This window comes from Schistocerca serialis, chromosome 3 (assembly GCF_023864345.2).
Source record: "Schistocerca serialis cubense isolate TAMUIC-IGC-003099 chromosome 3, iqSchSeri2.2, whole genome shotgun sequence".
In the NCBI taxonomy this organism is placed as follows: domain Eukaryota; kingdom Metazoa; phylum Arthropoda; class Insecta; order Orthoptera; family Acrididae; genus Schistocerca; species Schistocerca serialis.
Window position 1 is genome coordinate 704,600,931 of NC_064640.1, and position 23,339 is coordinate 704,624,269.

Consider the following 23,339-nt stretch of genomic DNA (forward strand, 5'->3'; position numbering starts at 1 on the left):
CTTTCATCCAAGACTCCTGCCATTGTTTATATTTCCTGCGAATATTACTTTTTAATCAAAAAAGTAAATTAACGTAAGACCTTTCGCTATTGTCTCTGCCACACGTCAACCTCCATGTTAACAGATCTGCTAGCGTCATTAATGACGACCAATGGCTATATTACCTTCAACAGTAACACAGTCGCACACTGAGGTTATTTTCAGCCTATTTCTATGACATAATATAAAATCATGTGCTAGAAAATGGCGCAGTTCACGAAATTGCAGTAGTGAAATAAAAACAGTAACAGAGAAAAGCGAAATGATGTCATTTAAAACACAAATGAAATGGCTTACAAAACACTTGTCGCAAAGATTCTTGAGTATGGTTTGTTGTATTCATATTTGATACGGGGTCGAGTGGAAAACTGCAGGCATTCACTACAAGAATGAAACATTTATATATTTATTTACGCTATGTACAAAGTAACGTACGTTATACACAGTTTAGATTTCTGGGTTGATTTTTCCACATTGGTTATCACACATCAGTCACTGAATTGTCTGTGCAGTAATGTTGATCACTTGCTAACAATTTCAAACATTGAAACTCAATAGCGTCGTGCTAGTAAGTACTTCTCTTACTGCAAGTCTTACGAGATCTGGGGCGGAGTTCGGTATGCTGCGTCTTAATAAGACGCGCGGACGGGCACATTTCCGTGCTGTGAATGGAAATAAATGTAAATGTCGTATGAATAGGTTCTCCCGTCGGCTAGACCGTTCGTCGCGTGCAAGTCTTTCGATTTGACGCCACTTCGGCGACTTGCGCGTCGATGGGGATGAAATGATGGAGATTAGGACAACACAACACCCAGTCCCTGAGCGGAGAAAATCTCCGACCCAGCCGGGAATCGAACCCGGGCCCTTAGGATGGACATTCCGTCGCGCTGACCACTCATCTACTGGGGGCGGACTGTGGATGGAAGAGAAGACGGTGTCCGGTGGCGGCGTCCGTAGCACCTCCCATAGGAAGACGGTGAGCCTTGAAGAGCATGGCGCGCTGGCGGCCTGTTTAAATGTTTCTCCTATCTCGGAGCAGTGAGGGGGAGCGGATTGCCGAGTGCGGTCGACAAAGACACCGTCGGTCTGTGAATTTTATCAAAATGAATTAACGGAGGAGATAAGGAAGATCCGACAAGGAGCTCCCTGTTTCGTCAAGGGATTGTTTACTCGGCGCAATACCGTTACGGAAATTTTCGACGAACTCCAATGACAAACACTACAGGAGAGGCATTCTGCATAACGGGGAGGTTTACTGCTGAATTACCCAGAGGCGGAGAGTCGGGTAACGTATTTCTTTCTTCCATATACATCTTGCGAAATGATGGCGGCGAGAAAATCAGAGCAGTTATCCTGAGGTGACAGAAGTCATGGGACAGCGATATGCACATATCCAGATAGCGGTAATATTGCGTACACGATGTATAAAAGAGCAGTGCATTGTCGGAGCCATCATTTGTGCTCGGGTGATTCGTGTGAAAAGGTTTCCGACATGATTATGGCTGTACAAAGGGAATTAACAGACTTTAAACATGGATTGATAGTTGGAGCTAGACACATGGTACATTCCATTTTGGAAATCGTTAGGGAATTCAATATTCCGAGATCCACAGAGTCAACAGTGCGCCGAGAACACCAAATTTCAGGTATTATCTTAACACGGGCAACGCAGTGGCTGATGGCCTTCACTTAACGACCGAGAGCAGCGGCGTTTGTGTAGAGTTGTCAGTGCTAACAGACAAGCAACACAACGTGAAATAAACGCAGAAATCAATATGGGTCATACGAGGAACGTATCCATTAGGACAGTGCGGCGAAATTTAGCGTTGATGGGTTTTGGCAGCAGACAACCGACACGTGTCCCTTTGCTAACAGCAAGACATCGCCTGCAGTACCTCTCCTGGGCTCGTGACCATATCGGTTGGACCCTAAACGACTGCAAAACCGTAGCCTGGTCACATGATCCCCGATTTCAGTTAGTAATAAGTGATTGTAGGATTTGTGCGTGGCGCAAACTCCCTGCGCCATGGACCCAAGTTGTTAACAAGGCACTATGTAAGCTGGTGGTGGCTCTATTATGGTGTGAGCTGTGTTTATATGGAACGGACTGGGTCTTCTGGTCCAACTGAACCGATCATTGGCTGTAAATGGTTATTTTAGGCTACTTGGAGACCATTTGCAGCCATTCATGGACTTCATGTTCCCAAACAACGATGGAATTTTTTTGGATGACAATACGCCATGTCACTGGGATACAGCTGTTCGCGATTGGTTTGAAGAACATTCTGGACAATTCGAGCGAATGATTTGGCCACCCATTGAACATTTATGGGACAGAATCGAGAGGTCAGTTCGTGCAAAAACTTCAGCTCCGACAATATTTTTGCAGTTATGGGCGGCTAGAGGGGCAGCAAGGCTCAGTATTTCGTCAGGGAACTTCCAACGACTTGTTGAATCCCAGCCATACAGATAGAGTTGCTGCACTACACCGAGCAAAAGGATGTCCGATACGATGTCAGGGCCGGCCGGAGTGGCCGAGCGGTTCTAGGCGCTACAGTCTGAAACTGCGCGACCGCTACGATCGCAGGTTCGAATCCTGCCTCGGGCATGGATGTGTGTGATGTCCTTAGGTTAGTTAGGTATAAGTAGTTCTAAGTTCTAGGGGACTGATGACCTCAGCAGTTAAGTCCCATAGTGCTCAGAGCCATTTTTTTGAACGATGTCAGGAAGTATCTCATAACTTTTGTCACCTCAGTATAGAGTTCATGCAGAGCTTTATTGACAGTTGTTCTACCTAGGCGCCATTCGTCAATGGAACAGGGAAGGTCAAATAAGAGACTGACTCCTTTGCCACAGGGGTGCCTTGTCTACTGTAGATGCGGGTATAAACGTAGACCACTGTCCGCTGAGACGAACTGGTGCTCTGCATATTCCTCAAAAAAAAAAAAAGGGTCTCGAATGAACTAGTGATGTATGGAAACTACCACACACCTTCAATCGGGCCCCTGTTTGCATGTGGGAAAGACGGCATAGAAGTAACAAAACATTAATAGTCTTGCTGAATGCTACTATGAGAGTTGATAAGAAATTTGTAGTGCCATTTTTAAAAACGAAAATGTCAATAAGGCACTTTGACAAAATAAGTGTTACACTTGCTTTGGGACTGATTCGCAGTGTGAGACAGGCAGCACACTTGAGGTACTATGGTCACACCATGAGAAGTCCTCTGTTAAATGGGTGAGGGTACAATAGGAGGAAAGTGCACTGTGTGCATGCACAGCATGAGTAGCTAAGTCCTAGGGACAAATATTGGTCATCCCACTGTTAGCGTGGTAAGTGGGTGAAAGTTGGTAGCCAGGCTTTAGCGCCAGTGCCACCTGGGATTTCTACATGCTGCCATGACTTTTCCTGGTGTTGGGATAGCAGGCATAGCAAATCTCCCTTGGACAGTCTATGTGCTGGTGATACCTGTTCCTGTGTTCACACCCCACTACTGTGAGTGGTCAGGGAAAGTTTGATAAATATTAGGCCTACACCCACACTGGCTCAATCTTCTCTTGGTCCTCCTCCCCTTTTCCTTACATTAATATCAAACTGACCTTGCAGCCACATGCAGCATTGTTTTGCTACTGTATATTATATCCAAAAGTTGTGTTTTGTCAGCAGGTGTCAACACACACCGGTAAGTACCAGTGCCGAGTAGAGATGCATTCAATGAGAGTGTCTCTGTATGAAACCTCAAATTCACTCCAAAAACATGTTTTTTTTAAATGTGAATTCAGTTTTTGAATAATGTGTCACATATTGCGAAAACTGTGTTTCATGTCGGCTCTCAAAATTTGATCTTTACCTGTAGCAGCTAACACTCGAGAGGCAAAAACACAGATTTGTCTTTCAGTAAAACTGCCCTGGTGTTGTCAAACTGCTTCTCTCGAGAATTAAACCTGCTCTTGCTGAAGAGTTACATGCATTATATTGAGCTAAACTCATTTAAAATACACAAAATAGCAGTCGGACATGATTACAATATTAGAAGTCTGGTCATGTATAATCAGAAATGCATCAACTTATCCAAGACAATTAGAGGTCCTGAGAGATCTGTTATTTATCAAAGTAATTCCATCCTTAATCCAAAGTTTTGTTTGAGTTTACCCTGGTGCTTTATTAGGCATAATCTTAAAGGTGGTCATTTGACTTAGTCTTCCTCAAACTTCTGAGCTGGGCTTACCAGCCAATAGTGGTGGTCCTACAACTTAGCACAGACTTTGTACCATGGTGCAAACTGGCATTTTTCACATAAATAGACAGTTGACAGAGGTGAAAAAAGCTATATGGGACAGAAAAATCTTGGGATTGACCAAGGATTGTGAAGCTTAAGATTTGTAGTCTCACACTTACCCACTGAGTTACACTTAAGGGACTCTGTTGGAGGTAACTATTAGAGATCAGCTTTTCTCTCCATATGTGAATACATCAAAGTACCAGCCACAGTTGATGACTGGATTGTCTGTCTGCAGCGGCGTTCCCAGAGCAGCGAGCGTGCCCATACCAGGGAGAGTTCACTGTGACGGGTGTCAATAGGCTGCGCACCCAGAGGGACCTTCCGGACAGCCCTTGTGATGGGGATGACACTGACTTCACCAGCCTTGTAGTTGGTTGCAGTGCAGGGCACACCATGGAGTTTCGATCAGATTGTGCTGACGAAGACTTTGTCTCAAGTAAGTATGATTTTAGGAGAACTTACATTAATATCTGCTTGTTAGCCTGTGTGTGTGTGTGTGTGTGTGTGTGTGTGTGTGTGTGTAATCATAGCCTTTATTGCCTTCTTCCTATGCCCCAAAGAAATACATTCATTTTTCATACCTTTGGGGGGTTTCCACTTTGCCCCCCCCACTGAGTACTGTTCTCTGACAATCTAAAAATTGCACATGCATATGTTGTTTCAAAAATCTTTCACAAACTTTTGGGCAGGTTCCTTATACCAAAACAAGAAAAAAAGTTCATGTAAACATATGTCTGAAAATCTTTCATTTTCACATTATTAATGAAAGCTGATGATCAACGGTTTTCCAGCTACGATCCAAAAACTTCATGTTCATTGTATCCTAGGTGGGTTTGTGTTGCCAGGCAAAACTTGTTTAAACTTGTCATTCATCTGTCTTCAGCATGTCCATTGTGTACATGTGCTATAGGTAGTGAATAACTAAAAGTGTTCCATTCAAATGTGTCAGATATTAATTTTGTGAACTGGATGACATGGTTTTTATGTATGGCCACACAAATGGTAATGGAGATGAGGCTGCACAGCTGTATAACATGATGTTTCCAGACTGAAGATAGCCGAGCCATCCAACCTTGCATTGTATTGCATTGTCAAGGTAGGATCTGTATCACCACAGACTATCAATCAAGGAAGATTATTTTTTACTCATACGCCTGTCTAGGAAGAGCATATTTTATGACCTGTCCAAGAAGTGCAAAACAAGTGGCCCTGGCATGTGGTACATGTCCAAGTTCAGCATGGAGGATACTTCACAAGCAGCTCATATAACTGCCTCATCTTCAATGTGTGCAGGTCTTACACTTTCAAATCACCCACTATGAGAGAATTTTTGTTGATGGTTTGTTACACAAACTGCCAATCCATTGTTTTTATCTTCAGTTTTGTTTACAAATGGGGCAACATTTGGAAGAGATGGAATAACAGATTTTCATAACCAACACATGTGGGCCTAATGCAATCCTTATGCTACAGTATAGGCAAGACATCGGCATCAGTTTAAGATTAATGACTGGGTTGGAAACGTAGGTGACTGTCTAGTAGGACCATACATTCTCCCACCGCATCTTACAGGTGCTGTCTACGGGGACTTTATTCAGAACACCCTTCAAGAGCTACTAGAAGATGTGCCCCTGTAAATAGGAAGAAACCTGTAGTTTATGCATTATGGAACTCCAGCACATTTCAGTCTAAGTGTTCAAGATGCAGTGGCTGGCCTCTAGCATTACAGATGGATAGTTAGAGGAGAACCTGTTCCATGGCCTGCATGTTGCCCCAATCTCAGTCTTTTGGTTTGGGAGTACCTTAAGTAATTGTTCTGGGGAGTAGACCACCCAGATGCATAAACTCTTCACTGACGAGTCATGTAAGCCTTCAAAACCATTCAAAACCATCAAGATGTATTTGAAAGTGTGCAACAATCCACGATTCAATGAGTGCATGTATGTTTAGAAGTAAGAGGATATTTTCAGCATTTATCATGAGTTCATGTATTAATGAGCTCCTATCACCTAAACTGTGAACTTTCATTAATAACTCAAAAACAGAACATTTTTGAACATATTATCACATGAACTTTTTTTTTTTTTTAATTTGGTGTAAGCATTGTGTAGCCAAAGTTTGTAAAGTTATTTGTGAACACCGAGTAACACAGTTTAATAATGAATTCTGTGACATTTGGTCTGCCTATGTAGCCAAGTGCATAGCAGTGCTGACTGCCAAGTTTGAAATTATGACTGGAACACCTGTGACTGGTTCTTGCAAAAACAACTAAAGAGTTACCCTAAAGAGAAGTAGTGGTTCCGATATGGAAAGCTGACACTAACAGCCAGAGGACTGGAGAGCTGCCCACATACCCTTCAATAAGCACTACCAGGGTGATATTTTCAGCTGGACTCTGAATGTGTTTGGATGACTCAGTCAATAAGGACATTGCCTGTGGCAGTCAAGGGTTCAGGTTGAGTGCTAATCTGCCTTAAAGAGTCTTATATAGAATGTAAGTAAGGTTTGTTCTCAACAAACAATTGGCAGTTTTATGAACAAGATAACAGGAATCCTATTTCAGTGATTATGACGTCATTCAACTTATACTGTACATACATAAGAGACAGAAAAGTAATATTTATTCAGGACTGAATCATATGAGAATTAATTAAGTAATTATATTTATGTACTGGCTACATGTTCTGACTCTGACAGGCCATTTGATGTGGACCAGCTGCCAGGTCATCCTGTGAGTGGTATCATTTTGACACGGTGTGGAAGGGCATGGCATCAGCACACCACTGTCCTGACAATTGCAGTTTTCCAAACCTTCATGCCGCTACTTCTTATTTGAGTACAGTGCTCAAAAATCAATTTTTTTTTGTATCTTTAAAGTAGATGTTTTGCAGCTGTTAAGCTGTGAAAGGATATTCCCTATTGTGCTTTTTTTCGAAACAATAATTCCAATAGCTTCAGACAATTTTGGTAATCCATTTCATAGATATTTATTTCAGTGTCCCACATTACTAGGGACCCAAAATAAATTCACTGTTATGAATTAAAAATGAATGTCACTGATGTAATATTCTGTAATGTAAAATAGTATACCAGTGCCGTGTGCTTCTTCAGTCATAATGTATAAAGTATTCTACCAAGAACCAGCAGAACAGTCAGTTATTGCAAATCTTCTGTTACTTCAGATTCGGTTCAACACAACTAGCATACATGTAAACCAGATATGAGAGTGACTTAAAAGCTCTCAGCTGGAGTTTGATAATAAGTTATGTTTCTTAATCTCATGAATGAGCCAGGATTATCTACAGGGGAAATTTTAATGTAGTTTTGAGGAGGTTGTAGAAATTTCATGGTTTTTAATCAGTAATCCAGTTTTACCCATTTATTTTTGTTTATCGTTGTTGGAAACTTGACACCATAAAATGAAACCTTGAGTTGCCTTATAAATAGAAAGCTGATGGTGCAAGGTTTTGGCAGCTAGGCAGATACAGTAGAATTTTCCAGTGATGTTGAATCTTTTTTATAATTTATTTGTAAAATTACAAACTTCCTCTGAAGATCATCTGAATGTTTAGAATGGAAACTTCACCTCACTTTCAAATACTTCTTTCTATATTTAATTACTACTGATAACATGTTATCCTTCTGTAGACACAACAAAATGTACTCATTGGTTCATCACATCAGAATGCAGTTTAAGGTGTCATAGGCATCAGTGTGAAATTGCAATAGGCATTTATAATTTGAAGCAACCAGTCATGATGTACTGCAGCGTTCTGTTTTGAGCACTCTGTTATTTATGGTATATATAAGTGATCTTCCACTTGCTGTGTTAGAATACGCAAACATTTTGTCCCTTTAGCAGATCATAAAAGTTTAGGAATAAAATGTAGAACTGATCCTCTTATTGGAAAGGCAGCTAATAAACTATTTGAAAAAATCAACAGATGGTTCGAAAAAATGGATTATCAGAAATTTTTTACAAACCTCAGTACATACAGCTAAGAATTTGTTACAGAACTCCACACTCACCTTAGAATTAGTGAAGCACCACAGTTAAGCTTTTTATTTTATATGTTTATTTATCCATAAGTGGGCAGTAAACATTGCATGCCTGTTGTTGAAATGCACTTGTAAATTTTATGTTAAATTTTTACAAAGAAGTGGAACATACAAATATATACATAAACTAATAAACAAAAAAATAACAACACACACACACACACACACACACACACACACACACACAAAAACACCAGTCAATCAATCAATCAATCAATCTTCTGTTACTGTTACTATAAATCATGATCTGTTCTTCATAGGCATTTCCTTTTATCCTCCCTAACCAACACATTCTTTTATACACAATAATCATTCCATAAATGTTTTACATCAGACAACAGCTGTCTGTTAGACATGTAAATACAATGAAAATGTTAAGGGTCAAAAAACAATGTTTTCAGTTATGGCTTCATATAAACATTTTCACAAAAATATTTACTGACCATCATAGTCATATACCAATTAAAAACATTGTTCAAGCAGAACTCTTTTAAAACCCCACTTTCTATTTATTTCTGTCTTGCAGGTTTCTGATGGGTACAGACAGTCTTTTGTAAAGTTTAACATTAATGAGACTCATATGCTTTTGTGTATTAGTTCATTTTGTTCATTGTGTATGGAGTGCTGTACCATTTTAGGTAATGTAACTATGGAATTCAGGATTTGTTTGAACATCTTCAGGGTGGGCCCTGACATGTAAAACACATTATATACTTTTTTGAAGGTAATGTTAGTATTTTAAGCTTCCCAAACGTATGTGTCTGTGGAGCAGTATGTGTTATTATTTGGATATTCCTCTTGTGTGATGCAAAAAATTGTGTTAGACAGCAAATTGTGGAACCCCAAAATATTATTCTGTATGTTGCAAGATACTGAAAACAGCCAGAGTATTCTATCATGGCATTCCATTTCAGATTCATAGTTGACATGAAATTAACCTGCTCATTATTCTACTAAAAGAAGTTGTTTTGCTGTACCAAAGAATTTATTAAAAATGCTTTTCTTATAAGGTTAAAGGAGTTTTGGTACACCAAAATGTTCATTGAAATTGTTGTTGTTACCATCCATGAAACAGTATAATATAGAGTGCAGAGTATTCAGACAAGAATTAATGTTTAGTCAGCATTCATTTTTGATACTATACATTACTTAATTATGTATCTTGGGTTATTCATTGTTTCGTATCAGTGTACACTCTGCTGCAGTGTGAAAATTTCATTCCGGAAACATGCCCCAGATTGTGGCTTAGCCGCATCTCTGCAGTATTTTTCTTCCAGGAGTACTAATCCTCCAGGTTTGTGGGAGAAATTGTGTGAAGTTTGGAAGGTAGGATATAAGGTACTGGTGGAAGAAAAGCTATGAGGACAGGTCACAAGTAATGCTTGGGTAGCTCAGTCAGTGGAAGATTCATTGTTATGCTGTTGGACACAGAAAATTCCTCAGCCAGAAGAAGCCTACCACTACCAAATATAGCTACACAAAAGTCTCACTGTGCTGAGGAAATGTAAATCTAAAAAAAGGCCACCACAGTACAGTACCTAGAATATATGCAGTAGGGCTTACTGTTAGTCCTTATTACATTAGTGTCATACAAAGGGCTAGAGATGGAGAACTGTGCTTATTTTGAAGGTTCTTAGTGGATTACCAGTAGATATGTGCATTTCGAGTAGCCAATATTGCAAACATATTAATCAAGATCGTTAGACATCTTTTTGCACTTCAAACTGTGCAACCACCACTCAAACATAACATTTACATATTGGGCACCTGAAATACCTATCATAAATCACAAAATAAATATATACCCAAGGTCTCATACAAGCCAAATATGTTGCAGAAAAAGAATATTCAATCAAAACTGAGTAGCAGACAGGAATGACTCTGCCTGAGAGGTCTTTAAATGTGTAGAATACCATATTTTATGGTCTGTGCAAAAATGATTCACTGCCATTCATATACAACTGGCATCCAAACATGAAAACCTGTTTATCATTTATGTTTGACTATTTTGAGTAGAGAATAAGGAAAGAATGATGATTTATGATCACTTCCTTCAATTTTGATGCAAAAGACAGTTACAGAAAACTGTGGCACTGTAGTTGCCAATGAAGTAACGAATTGTTACATAAACAATACCACACTAAAACAATGGAAATGCTTTTTTCTTTCACCCCAAATGTTCGTTAAAAGGGATAACACTGTTTAAAATTCCCTGGTTTATTCAGGATAGTAGAGCACACGGTAACTTCACTCAGCAATAGATGTTTCATCCAAGCCAGAATGTTAATAGGAATGTTTATGTGCCTTGTGAGTTTTGCTGCACTCAAATGATCACCAATAGTTGTACCAACCCGATAAGATTACAAGATCATATTCATAGGAACACCGTTTTCATATAATAGGATAGGTTCTCTTTCCTACTCACTTCTTTAATACCAATATGCTACTAATGTAAATTTTAATTGCATTTATTGTGTATGTATTTGGGAGTAGTACAATATATTTGGGAGTAGTACAATACACCTCAAAATTATCAAGGCCTAAAATTTCTGTCAGAGATTTTGAACATAGAATCATTATAAAAGTTAAATCAAAAGGAAGTAAGAAAGATTAGTGTTGATGTTCACTTAGTGATGAAATCTTTAGAGACCAAGCAAGTGCTCTAACTGTACAATGATGGGATAGAAAATTGACCATGATGTTGTCAGAGGAGCCATTCTGACATTTACTGTTAATGATTTGTGAAAGAAATGGAAAACCTATATCTGAGTAGTCAGATGGGCGTTTGAATGAAGTGTCATTTCTTTATTGCTGTAACAATTGTTCCACTTTGCTCAGTAAAGTCGAACAAGGGCAGTAAAAAGAACTTTTATTACCAAACAGTGGTAAAAGACAAACATATGAATGAGAGGTGACAAAATGGTAGCTTTTTGAGTTTTAATTTCCTTGATTTAACAAATAAGAAGAAAACAATGGAAACTCCAGGTTGGGATATCAACAATTCAGGAAAAGATACATTGCCACTTTCCAAAATATGACATGTTAAGTTACACATAAGCTTTTGGCTACAGCCTTTATCAGCTCATTTGAGAATTATGGTCTGAGATGCCAGAGTTGGCAATCATGCATGCAAGAGGTGTTTTGCTTGTGTGAATAAATGGTTTACATTTGTCTTTCTTTTTCTGATGAAGGCTACATCTAAAAGCTTATGAATAAGTGTCTTTTAATTTTCCCTGTCTGCAACTTAACGTGTTGTCTTTACAGTAAGTGGGAATCTATCTTTTCCTACACTGCAAATAAGAAGAAAAGATATTCTTAAGAAATCGACCAGGGAAGGTACCAAAAATTGCAAATAAATGAAACATAACAAGAATGGGAAAGACTGGAATTCTAGGAAGCTTAAAGTGTCACTCAGGGCAATTAACAAGTTGTTGGTATGCAATGAGCACACTCTGACTTGCTACCACTATTTCTAGACCTACAGGTTCTCAAATGCTGATAGTTGCTGATAAAACTTTCTCAATGTGAGGTGTTCACATAAATTTCAAAGCATTACAATCTTTGCTTAATAAGTCATTTGATTAAAAGTTATTTTATCTCTTTTCACTGGCAGACAAGGGTGTTTTTACACGGCCTCTATAACATGTAAGACTGTTTTGCAAGTCTTGGATAGAACCATAGCCCTAGTTCAACTTGTGTATTACAAGGGAAGATATTCAAATATTGCTCTCATGCTACTTTTTCTGATCAGTATTTCAGTAACAGCTAAAATTCATAAAACAACATAACTTATTGTGTAAAATTGTATGTGTACTGAAGATCCATGTATGCTTCATTTCATCTAAATATCTGATTAGCTTTCTGTTGTTATTACAGTCAATTAATATGGATATAGCAAGAATGATAAACTGATTCTAATGCAGCAAACATAAATTTCACAGATTTTTCAAAATTTGCCAGTAAGTTTCATATCAGTACACACTCCACTGCAAAGTGAAAATTTCATTCTGGTAACATTTCCAAGGTTGTGGCTAAGCCATGCCTCTCCAGAATCTTTTTTTCCAGAAGCGTTAGTCCTCTAAGGTTTTCAGAGGAACTTCTTTGAAGTTAGGATGGTAGGAGGTGAGGTACTGGTGGAAGTAAAGTTGTGAGGCTGGGTCATGAGTCATGCTTGGGTAGCTCAGTCAGTAGAACACTTGTCCATGAAAGGCAGAGGTCCTGAGTTTGGGTCTCATTTGCGCACAGTTTTAATCTACCAGGAAGTTTCATGTCAGTGTACACTCCATTGCAGAGTGAAAATTTCATTTTTTTCTCCTTTGATTTTCTTTTTAGCTGTGAAAGATCTAATTTTTGTTTAAAACTAAATGCAGTTTGATCCTTTTTTTAGCCTATTCATGTCATGGACACTGGGAAGACAATGGAACAAACTTCCTGATAACTACACCTCTAAGTCGCACATCGCATGGAGCTCGCAGGCTTTGCTTCATGTACCGTGAGTTGGATGGAGTTGTTCACTTCTCATCTAGTGCTGATAGTTGCACACGTGCTGTTTCACCTGGAATTGGTGGTTCTTTAGCCTTCAATGTCACCAGCACAGGTAATCAACCATTTATGTGGTAACTCTGCTAATTGGTGATTTCAGCATCACAAAGACAGAATTGAGAAATGTACCTGTACACAATCACGCATACAAGGTGAACAAGAAAATTGCTGCACCTGACATAGAAACAGGATTGGTACATATGAAGTTTTGCTAGTACATATTCATCAATGATGTAAGTCTGTTGTTAATTTTGTGTGTGCCATATATTCTTGTATATGATTTTTATTTAATAGTTATATTATGTGCAGTTTCATTGAAATAATAACCTGGAATACCGCAGCATCACAGAATTCTTTGTTTTTAATAGTTATTATGAATATAAATGCATATAAGGTTGAGGTTGATTGTGCCCAAAGATGTTTTCAACAGTTAATAAATAGATGCCTGATTTTTTAAAATTATTTATTCATACATTCATTTAGGAGTCACTTAAAATGATATAGGATTTATCATTATAATACAACAAACATAAATATACATGGAATATACAGGGTGAGTCACCTAACATTACCGCTGGATATATTTCGTAAACCACATCAAATACTGACGAATCAATTCCACAGACTGAATGTGAGGAGAGGGGCTAGTGTAATTGGTTAATACAAACCATAAAAAAATGCCCGGAAGTATGCTTTTTAACACAAACCTAGGTTTTTTTAAATGGAACCCTGTTAGTTTTGTTAGCACATCTGAACATATAAACAAATACGTAATCAGTGCCATTTGTTGCATTGTAAAATGTTAATTACATCCGGAGATATTGTAACCTAAAGTTGACGCTTGAGTACCACTCCTCCGCTGTTCGATCGTGTGTATCGGAGAGCACCGAATTACGTAGGGATCCAAAGGGAATGGTGATGGACCTTAGGTACAGAAGAGACTGGAACAGCACATTACGTCCACATGCTAACACCTTTTTATTGGTCTTTTTCACTGACGCACATGTACATTACCATGAGGGGTGAGGTACACGTACACACGTGGTTTCCGTTTTCAATTACGGAGTGGAATAGAGTGTGTCCCGACATGTCAGGCCAATAGATGTTCAATGTGGTGGCCATCATTTGCTGTACACAATTTCAATCTCTGGCGTAATGAACGTCGTACACGCGGCAGTACATCTGGTGTAATGTCGCCGCAGGCTGCCACAATACGTTGTTTCATATCCTCTGGGGTTGTAGGCACATCACGGTACACATTCTCCTTTAACGTACCCCACAGAAAGAAGTCCAGAGGTGTAAGATCAGGAGAATGGGCTGGCCAATTTATGCATCCTCCATGTCCTATGAAACGCCCGTCAGACATCCTGTCAAGGGTCAGCCTAGTGTTAATTGCGAAATGTGCAGGTGCACCATTATGCTGATACCACATAAGTCGATGCGTTTCCAGTGGGACATTTTCGAGCAATGTTGGCAGATCATTCTGTAGAAACGCGATGTATGTTGCAGCTGTTTGGGCCCTGCAATGAAGTGAGGACCAATGAGGTGGTCGCCAATGATTCCGCACCATACATTTACAGTCCACAGTTGCTGTCGCTCTACCTGTCTGAGCCAGCGAGGATTGTCCAAGGACCAGTAATGCATGTTCCATAGATTCACTGCCCAGTGGTTTGTGAAACCCGCTTCATCAGTAAACAGGTAGAACTGCAACGCATTCTCTGTTAATGCCCATTGACAGAATTGCACTCGATGATTAGTCATCACCATGTAATTGCTGATGTAGCGACACATGAAACGGGTGAAAGCGGTGACAATGCAGTATGCGCATGACACTACTTCGACTCAGTCCATCGGCTCTCACAATGTCCCGTGTACTCATGTGTGGGTTCATGGCAACAGCAGCTAACACACAAACTGCACCCGCTTGTCCTGTGACGGGCCTGTTATGGACCCGTTTGCGTGCTACGACCATACCTGTTGCATACAGTTGGTGGTAGATGTTTTGCAATGTGCAGCACATTAGATGCTCTCTGTCCGGGTACCGTACTGCATACACCGTGCAGGCTTCAGCTGCATTTCGTCGACACTCGCCATAGATGAGTATCATCTCCGCCTTTTCAGAGTTCGAGTACACCATGATCACAGTTCCTACAACACTACACTATCACAGACGTCTGGTAACACAGTGTACTACAGTTGGTCTGCGTGCCGAGACGAATGCAGAATAATAATAGCAGCAAGCGCTACATGCGGACACTGCGACAGCTAGACCAAACCACAACAGTGCACTACAGCCACACTCGTAAACACGGTCGTCATCGTAAACATGTACCTGCAGATGCTGCTCGCCGACTGTGGCCTGTGTTTGTTACAACACGCAATTGAACGTTGGAGGTTTCAAGCGTCAACTTTAGGTTACAATATCTCCGGATGTAATTAACATTTTACAATGCAACAAATGGCATTAATTATGTATTTGTTTATATGTTCAGATATGCTAACAAGACTAACATGGTTCCATTTAAAAAACGTAGGTTTTGTTAAAAAACATACTTCTGTGCATTTTTGTATGGTTTGTGTTAAACAATTACACTAGCCCCTCTCCTCACGTTCGGTCTGTGGATTCAGTTCGTCAGTATTTGATATGGTTTACGAAATATATCCAGCGGTAACATTAGGTGACTCACCCTGTATAAGTATGCTTTAACAGCATAGGACAGGTGGTCGCTCATGGCATTGATGAAGGAACCATCCCAGCATTTGCCTAAAGCAACTTCAGAAAACCGGGGTGAACTACAACCACAGATAAAATAATGAGAAAAGTTGTAAGATAGTACTGGATAGTACATGATTAAGGATCCATTAAGTATTTGATAGAGCAGGCATTTCAGAAGAAAGACTGTAGTACATTTTGAAGAATTAACTATGAGAAATCTTTGTTGAATGCTGTATCAAAGAAAATGCAGAAACTATTTATTCACAGTTGTTAGATCATTTTAAGCAGAATCCAATTGATTTTGTGCATCAGATTGTTTGTGCATCCACCACTTCATGCCAGAAATAAAATGGCCATCAAAACGTTGGCTGCAAGGTAGAGAACTGGCACTAAAAAGGATTAAGTCAGTTATGCATGCTGGGAATGTTGACTAATTATTTTGTGTTACTGAGGAGTTGTTAGCACTGATTACCTTGAAAAGGAAAACAGTAACTGACAAATACTTGTCTGCAGGATCAAGTGGGCGAAAAGAAACATCTTCACTAGAAAAATGTACCTACCCTCTAAAATGCTTTGGCAATCAGAAAGCTGAAATACTTGAAATAAAAATTGCTGGAACATGCACCCTATCCACCAGATTAACCAACCTCTGGCTTTAAGCTTTTGATATATTTAAATTAATTTGTTCCCAGAAAACATTTTTTAGTAAAATGAAGATGGCAACAGTGACTTGTTGAAAAGAGTCCATAATTACAGTTCAGGAAAAGAATCTATTCCTTGGAAAATAGTTGGTCCAAGTGCATTAACCTGAAAGAGATTATATGAAAAAGTGGACTTTTAACCTAGAACAGGTTTCTCTGGCAATACAAAAGCTTTTCACTTCATTATTGTACATTCACTAACCATAAACGGTAACAGTGATATTTGTTAAAATTACAGTTGTCTAAATGAAAATTTAAAAAATGAAACTTCATCCAAACATAAATAGTAAAAAAAGATCTACATATCAGATTGACAGGTGGCAGTGAGTAAACAATAACGAACTAATTTGTGGAAGCCTCTATTTTGTCCTAAGTGTTGATGTATTTGAGATGATTTATCAATTTTCAAACAGGGTTTAATAATATAGTAAACCTGTTTGTGAAGTGGACTAGTAGGATAAATGAGAGGCAGAAATATGGTAATGAGGCTGGTTGCATCAAGAATCTCAATCAGAAAAGGTGCATTTGTCATGTATTCCAAGATCAAATGGTAGCAAGTATTCCATATGGAAAGAAGGTACTTACTGAAACACAGCAGTTGTTCATCAGTCTGATGTGAAGAAGAGAGGTGAGAATGAATAACAAAGTTTAATAACTAGGAAAGTGGCATACGAATGAGAACAGGAGCACTCTGAAAAAATTAAGTTTTTTGAGAACATTCATCAGTTCACTTCTTCAGTGGCCATTGTGGTGCAGATATCATCAACAAATGAGGACTGTTTTAACTGATTGGCTCTTGGAAAGTATTATTGTTCTTGTTTTTATTATAATTTTCAGACCATTTATTACAATATCTTTAACTTGAGTTTAAGGGGTGATGAAAAAGTTCTCATTTAGCGGCTCCACTAACCCCTTACCTACATTTTGGTGCTTATATATCCACATCAGAATTGTGCTGGGTTGCATATACATGGCAGCAATGCCCTCAAATGGAAACTTTTTGTTTGCCCCATATATAATATAGAGGATTACTGGACATTATATGTTTGTGCAGTGCCAGCCACTGGTACAATACTCTTTTTGGAGATGGTACAGTACTGAGTAAATTGAATGACAATAATTCTGTTAGATCTCAAAGAAATCAAATCCTATTAGTGGCATGGAACAAAGGACATTTATTTGCTTCATGTTAAGCTGTTGCCATTGCATGTGTATTTTCAAACTGTTCATTGAAGATAATGGTGGAGATGATCTTTGCCTTTTGTTATAATTAATAATTTATGAAATATTAAATAATAAATACCATTATCACAAATAATTTATAAACTTTTGGCAACTTACTAATTTGATCACTGATATTAGCCATTTTGTGTTTCATATTTTCTCTGCGAAAGGAAATTGTCTTTAAAACAAGTTTATTTTTTATTTATGAAAATCTTTTAGTAGCTTAGCTTCTGTACTTGATAAGAGTTTTCAAGATAGGGAAACATTCTTAAATCTAATAAAATGTATGGAGATATTAGAAATCACTCACAAACGACAAACTATGATAACTTCTTTGACCAGAATGTTGGAAGACTATATTGCATCTGCCAAGTATGTTATCTGGTTATGGTACAAGCAAACTTAAACAACAGCAGATATGTTGAATGGAATATGCTGGTCACAGTTGTCAAGCCAAAGAGCTTCTGCAGATACATTATTTGACAAAAAAGTTGTTGCATTGATGATGACACTTCCATAAGGACGAGCATATCAGTAATGCATATTGATTACAGTTTAGAGGCAATTCATCCATATTTGCACATACTATGGACCCTGCACCATCACGGGAATTGCCCATCAGTAGTTTTTAATTGAAAATAATAATATCATTTAAATTATGCACATGATTCTGCAGCATTTCTAAATCACTGGGCATAATATTTTGTTAACATAAAATTGTGCATATTTTCAAATGTTTGAGGAATACATTCAGTGTAATTCTAGTTTATTAAACAAATTGAAGCAAAAGGACATGAATTTTATTTACATGTTGGTTCCATGCTCACACCAAACAACAAATAGTAAAACTGTCTGACAATGAGAATAATTTTAAAATCTGATAGCAGCAATTCACTTGAGTTAAGATTAGTGATAATCTAGCCTATTTAGTGATGTTCTTGTGAAACCTACTTTATGCTCCTTTCACTACTTTTAGGTTGAGCCATGGTGTGCCTTTAATTAGTGTCTCAACAAATTTCTGTGAAATTTTCATGGTCTAATGTTTAACCCATTTGGATTTGTCAGTGTGATCTTCCTCTGTAGTTGAATGCTGAAATTATTAGTTTCCAACTTCTGCCACTAAATACAATGTAGATCCAGCTTTCCCAATCAGTATGTCTTGACATTTTGCTGTGTCCTGTGGTGTGCATCATGTAATTTTTTTCCTTACAGAAATCTAAAGATTGTAGGTTTGTAGTATGACACATTCTTCTTCTTAACGGGAGCCCAAATGATTCATAATTAATTTTGAAACATCTGTGCAAGTCATCACTGCAACAGCAGTCAGCTAGTAGTTCTGCATGCTAGCAATTTGACCAATGGTAAAATCCTGGAATAGTGATTACATTACTCTTCCAATTTATTGAAATCAAGATTGACAATATCCTGGTCACTTGGACAGTTTCGTGGACGAAGTATATAGTGGCCCAAAATCTTTTAATTTTATAATATAGATATTTATTACTCATAAAATGCAAGCTGAACAAACTTTTAGGACTGGTGCTAATGCTAGTCCAACTACAAATAATGTAGGTGAAATAGTGGTTCTCTTCAATATTTACAAGAATGTGCTGTAAGCAATGAATAGAATGCAATAGGATTATAATGTTACCATTTAAAAAAATCCCATTACAGAATTCAAAACAAGATCTACTGTTTTTCATAAGTAGTTGTTAGATCATGTGAGCACTATATCAGGGAACTTAAATTCTAAGTGTACAATTTATTTACTTCAATTTTTTTCCAAACTTATGTTGAGCATTAAAGAACTGCTTTCTTCAATTTGAATAGTCTGAATCATTGTTGTGGCTTTAAGCCCTGTCCTTCTTCCAGCATTTCCTCAGTTACCCAATTCCTTAGGTACTGGGGAACTTCTGATTGTTCATTCAGAAAAACTGGAGTCAAACTAATGTAACTTAGAAAATTTGAGTATGATATCTTCAGTATAATTTCACTTAACATGGAGATCAATATAACTGAAGCCCATGTGCTTATGCATTGAGCTGTATTACTGAATCATTTAATGGTGCTTAATAAACTTAAAATATTAATGGAATATTGCATCAGTACTTTGAGGAACATGAACATATTAAAAACTTAAATGCACAGTATTAATATTCCACAGTAATATTTATTTTATATTTTGTTGTGAACTGGCTTTTGACTGGGTCAGATGATGGCCTAGAAAGCTGGAAGCTGGTTCACAATGAAATATAAAATAAATATTATTGTGTGACATTAATATTGTGTATTTCAATTTTTAACAAATTAAAAATGTTTAGAAAGTAATTACTCATATGCAGTGTTGGAACCAAGACAATATTCTGAGCACCTATTGGAGTCATAAAATAAATCATTTCTTGCATTAGTAAAATGTTTTTGGCAAAGTCATGCAAGCTTTGTATATGTCACAAAGCCACATACTGAGAAAGCTCTGTGATACAGACATCACAGTAATTGTGGTAGATTATCATGGAGAAACAACATTGATAATCTCCCATTTGACAACCATATAGATAGGCCAGTATGTCAGGTTCTTATCCTTTGTCTGTGACATTTTGTGACATGTCACTTGTATCTAGAACAGTGTACCTGCTTGTGCATTAATACTAAACATAAATCAACTCACATTCAAAGTGCCTGATACTTAGATAATGTGCAGAAACTCATGATCTTACTCCTTAGGAGTGTTTGCAGTAGGATTTCAATGAGATCACTAAAAAAAGTTCAGTTATAGAATTTTAAATGAGATCACCTGTTTTTCACAAGTAATTGTTAGCTCATTATTTTGTAGGGGTAAGGTTATGATCTGACTGATGAAAATCTCTGTTTTTTTTCTCATTTTCAAAAACCACAGGTCTTACTGCTGTTGTATAATGTATAAATCATTATATTTATTTTGTGTTACAATTCTGAAAAGAAACTCAGATTCAAAGAGGCACATGATCTTGACATGTTACAGCTCTTTCTCTGCATCTACAGCTCATGTTCCTTCATGTACTATATGTGAAACATTTATGTGATTATCCATTCTTTAGTCCTTGAATTGTTAAAAGATGGTAGTATCCTTTTTAAACCTGTTTGTGCTATCCATCTGACTCAGAAACACTGTTGAAGCAATGATCAGAACGCTATTATTGAACAGCCTTGCATAACTATGAAGACCTTCTCTCTTCTTTCTGTGCTTTTCCCCCTTGAAAACAGAATACTTTGTCCTGTGCACATAGTACTTATTGCCATCTCAGTGATCCTGTGTACCTTGGCTTGTCATTGTTAACCAGATTATGTTCCATGATATGTCATGGTTTGGACATAACCTGCAAACAGAAATCAAGTGTTATTCACAGTTTCAGACCAAAGAGAGAGAAAAAAATTGTGTACCTGGCATACTTTCAACTAGTGGTATAAAAATCAAATTTTTTTCTATTCTGTATAAATATCTACTTAGTGTTTTCTTTCATACTGTTAATCTAATATGGCTAGCCATGAGTGACATAAAGTACTTCCTTCTGGTAGCATTAAAAGAGAGGAAAAAGATGAATAATTTAGGAAAGGAGAAGTATTTATATAGAAAATTCCAGAGCAGATGCAATTTCTCGTGGAAAATCTCATAGTACATCAGAACTCATCAGAACTTTAGTGTGGATCATCTCTTCCAACTATAATTACTGCTGGAGTTTCAATTGTACAAAGTAGCATTTCCAATGTATGTAAAACTGAGAAAGACTATGGACACAGCAAAATTAACCAGAGACTGGCAAGTCAGATAAATGAAAATAAACTTGTGTGGGAGCTCAAAAGAGAAAGATACTACAGTTTTTACTGTTTTGTGTGAGAAGAATAACAACAGGATTTCATCCAATACAGGAAAATGCCCATAAAAATTATATGATAGTGTAAAACATTATCAGATTGCATATTATAAGTTTATGACTGTCAGAACATTAACTGTGTGTGGAGCCAATATGCAAAGTCAAATAATCAAATACATTAAAATGTGCAAATGTTTTTCAGTTTTATTGCATTCAACACCACAGTTACCATTTCTGATCAGTTCATGTCCAATGATATTATAACCTGAGTTTTTGAAGGAATGTGGTATTCATATAAGATGTTGTAGAGATCAAAGTTATGGCAGTGTAAATATAATGTAGTTCAGGCCATTAGCAAAGAAAACCCTCAATGTACTGAATACATATCCTGGTTAGCACAGTCTACATTCCATTTCCCACTAGATTCACAGCTAATTCTACAAGTCGAATTGACATCTTCTTAGACAGCAGCAGAATTCTAAACATAACTGTAAAATGTATATTGAATGGGCTCTCAGACCATGATGGTCAACTACTTTCAATTGATAATGTTAGCTCTCTTTGTAAGAACAATTCCTGCAGTAAAACTTTCAGAGTAATTAATACACAGTCTATCAATAGCTTCTGTAATTCCCTACAAGAAATAGACTGGGACCAGATTGAGCTCTTTGACAATGTTAATGACAAGTACAATGCTTTTCTAAATGGAATTTATCTGCCTATTTAAAGTGGCCCTTCCTAAAAGGACTGCCAAATCCAAACGCAAGACCTACTCTAATAAAAACTGGCTAACTCTGGGCATTAAAACATCTTGCAGAAGGAAAAGGAATCTGTATGTCTCACTGAAATCCAGTTATAGTGTAGAAAAGGAAAAACATTACAAACTATACTGCTCTAAAAAGTTCTAAGAAGGGCAAAGAGTATTTCTGTAAAATCAGAAATTGGTGTCTCTAATAACAAAATTAAAACAATATGAGGCATAATAAAAAGGGAAACAGGTAAAATCCCTGCTGCAGAAAACACAGTAGAAATTAAAAGAAATGATACCATTCGTGACAATGTTGAAATAATCACTGACATTTTTAGCAATCACTTTCTGGCATCAGCAGTACAAACTGGAAAACCATGTTCTGTTAATAAAGCCATGTTATCCCTTCAAAAAGCTATTAATAAAAAAACTAGGCAGTTAAAGTGTCTCCTGTCACAGTACATGAAATTGAGAATATAATTAGAGAGATGAAGAGCAAGAATTCTGTTGGCATAGATGGTATCTCTTCAAGTTTACTGATGGAGTGCTATAAGCCAATAAGCAAAATACTGTGCCACATATTCAATGAATCCATCCAGCATGGGATTATTCCTGAGAGATTAAAGTATGCTATTCTCAAACCTCTCTTTTAAAAAGGCGATAAAGCTGACGTTACCAACTATCGGCCTATCTCCCTTTTAACAACCTTTTCTAAAATTCTTGAGTAATTGGTTCAGAAAAGACTTATTGAACACCTCACGCATTATAAGGTATTAAACAGTAGCCAGTTCGGATTTCACCAGGGTGTGACAACAGAACAAGCTATTTTTTCCTTCACCCATCAAATCTTAGAGTCTTTTAATAATAAATTATCTCCTGTTGGTATCTTCTGTGACCTTTCTAAGGCCTTTGATAGTGTTAATCATGAAATCCTTTATTTATTTATTTAGCATCCAATAGATCACACATGTGATTTAGGATTTGTCATTTGATTACACATAACAGATAACAACACATACACATAATAAATGGACAAACATATACAAACAACAAAACAAATTACATACACATAGTACATAAGTAGTGTACAAGAACTTATTACACAAAAACAAAACTACGTGCTCATGATAAACAATTATAGATCATGAACTATGCCTTATACACAAAACATATTATG

The 23,339-nt window shown here is 37.5% G+C and overlaps 1 protein-coding gene across 1 annotated transcript in view; it reads left to right on the forward strand.

Moving 5' to 3' along the window:
* Positions 1–23,339, forward strand: part of LOC126469563 (uncharacterized) — a 635,094-nt gene that overhangs the window by 596,680 nt on the left and 15,075 nt on the right. The window contains exons 10-11 of the mRNA XM_050096682.1: positions 4,557–4,757; positions 12,768–12,977. Of these exons, the coding sequence (XP_049952639.1) occupies positions 4,557–4,757; positions 12,768–12,977 (411 nt within the window). The remainder of the gene's footprint in view (positions 1–4,556; positions 4,758–12,767; positions 12,978–23,339) is intronic.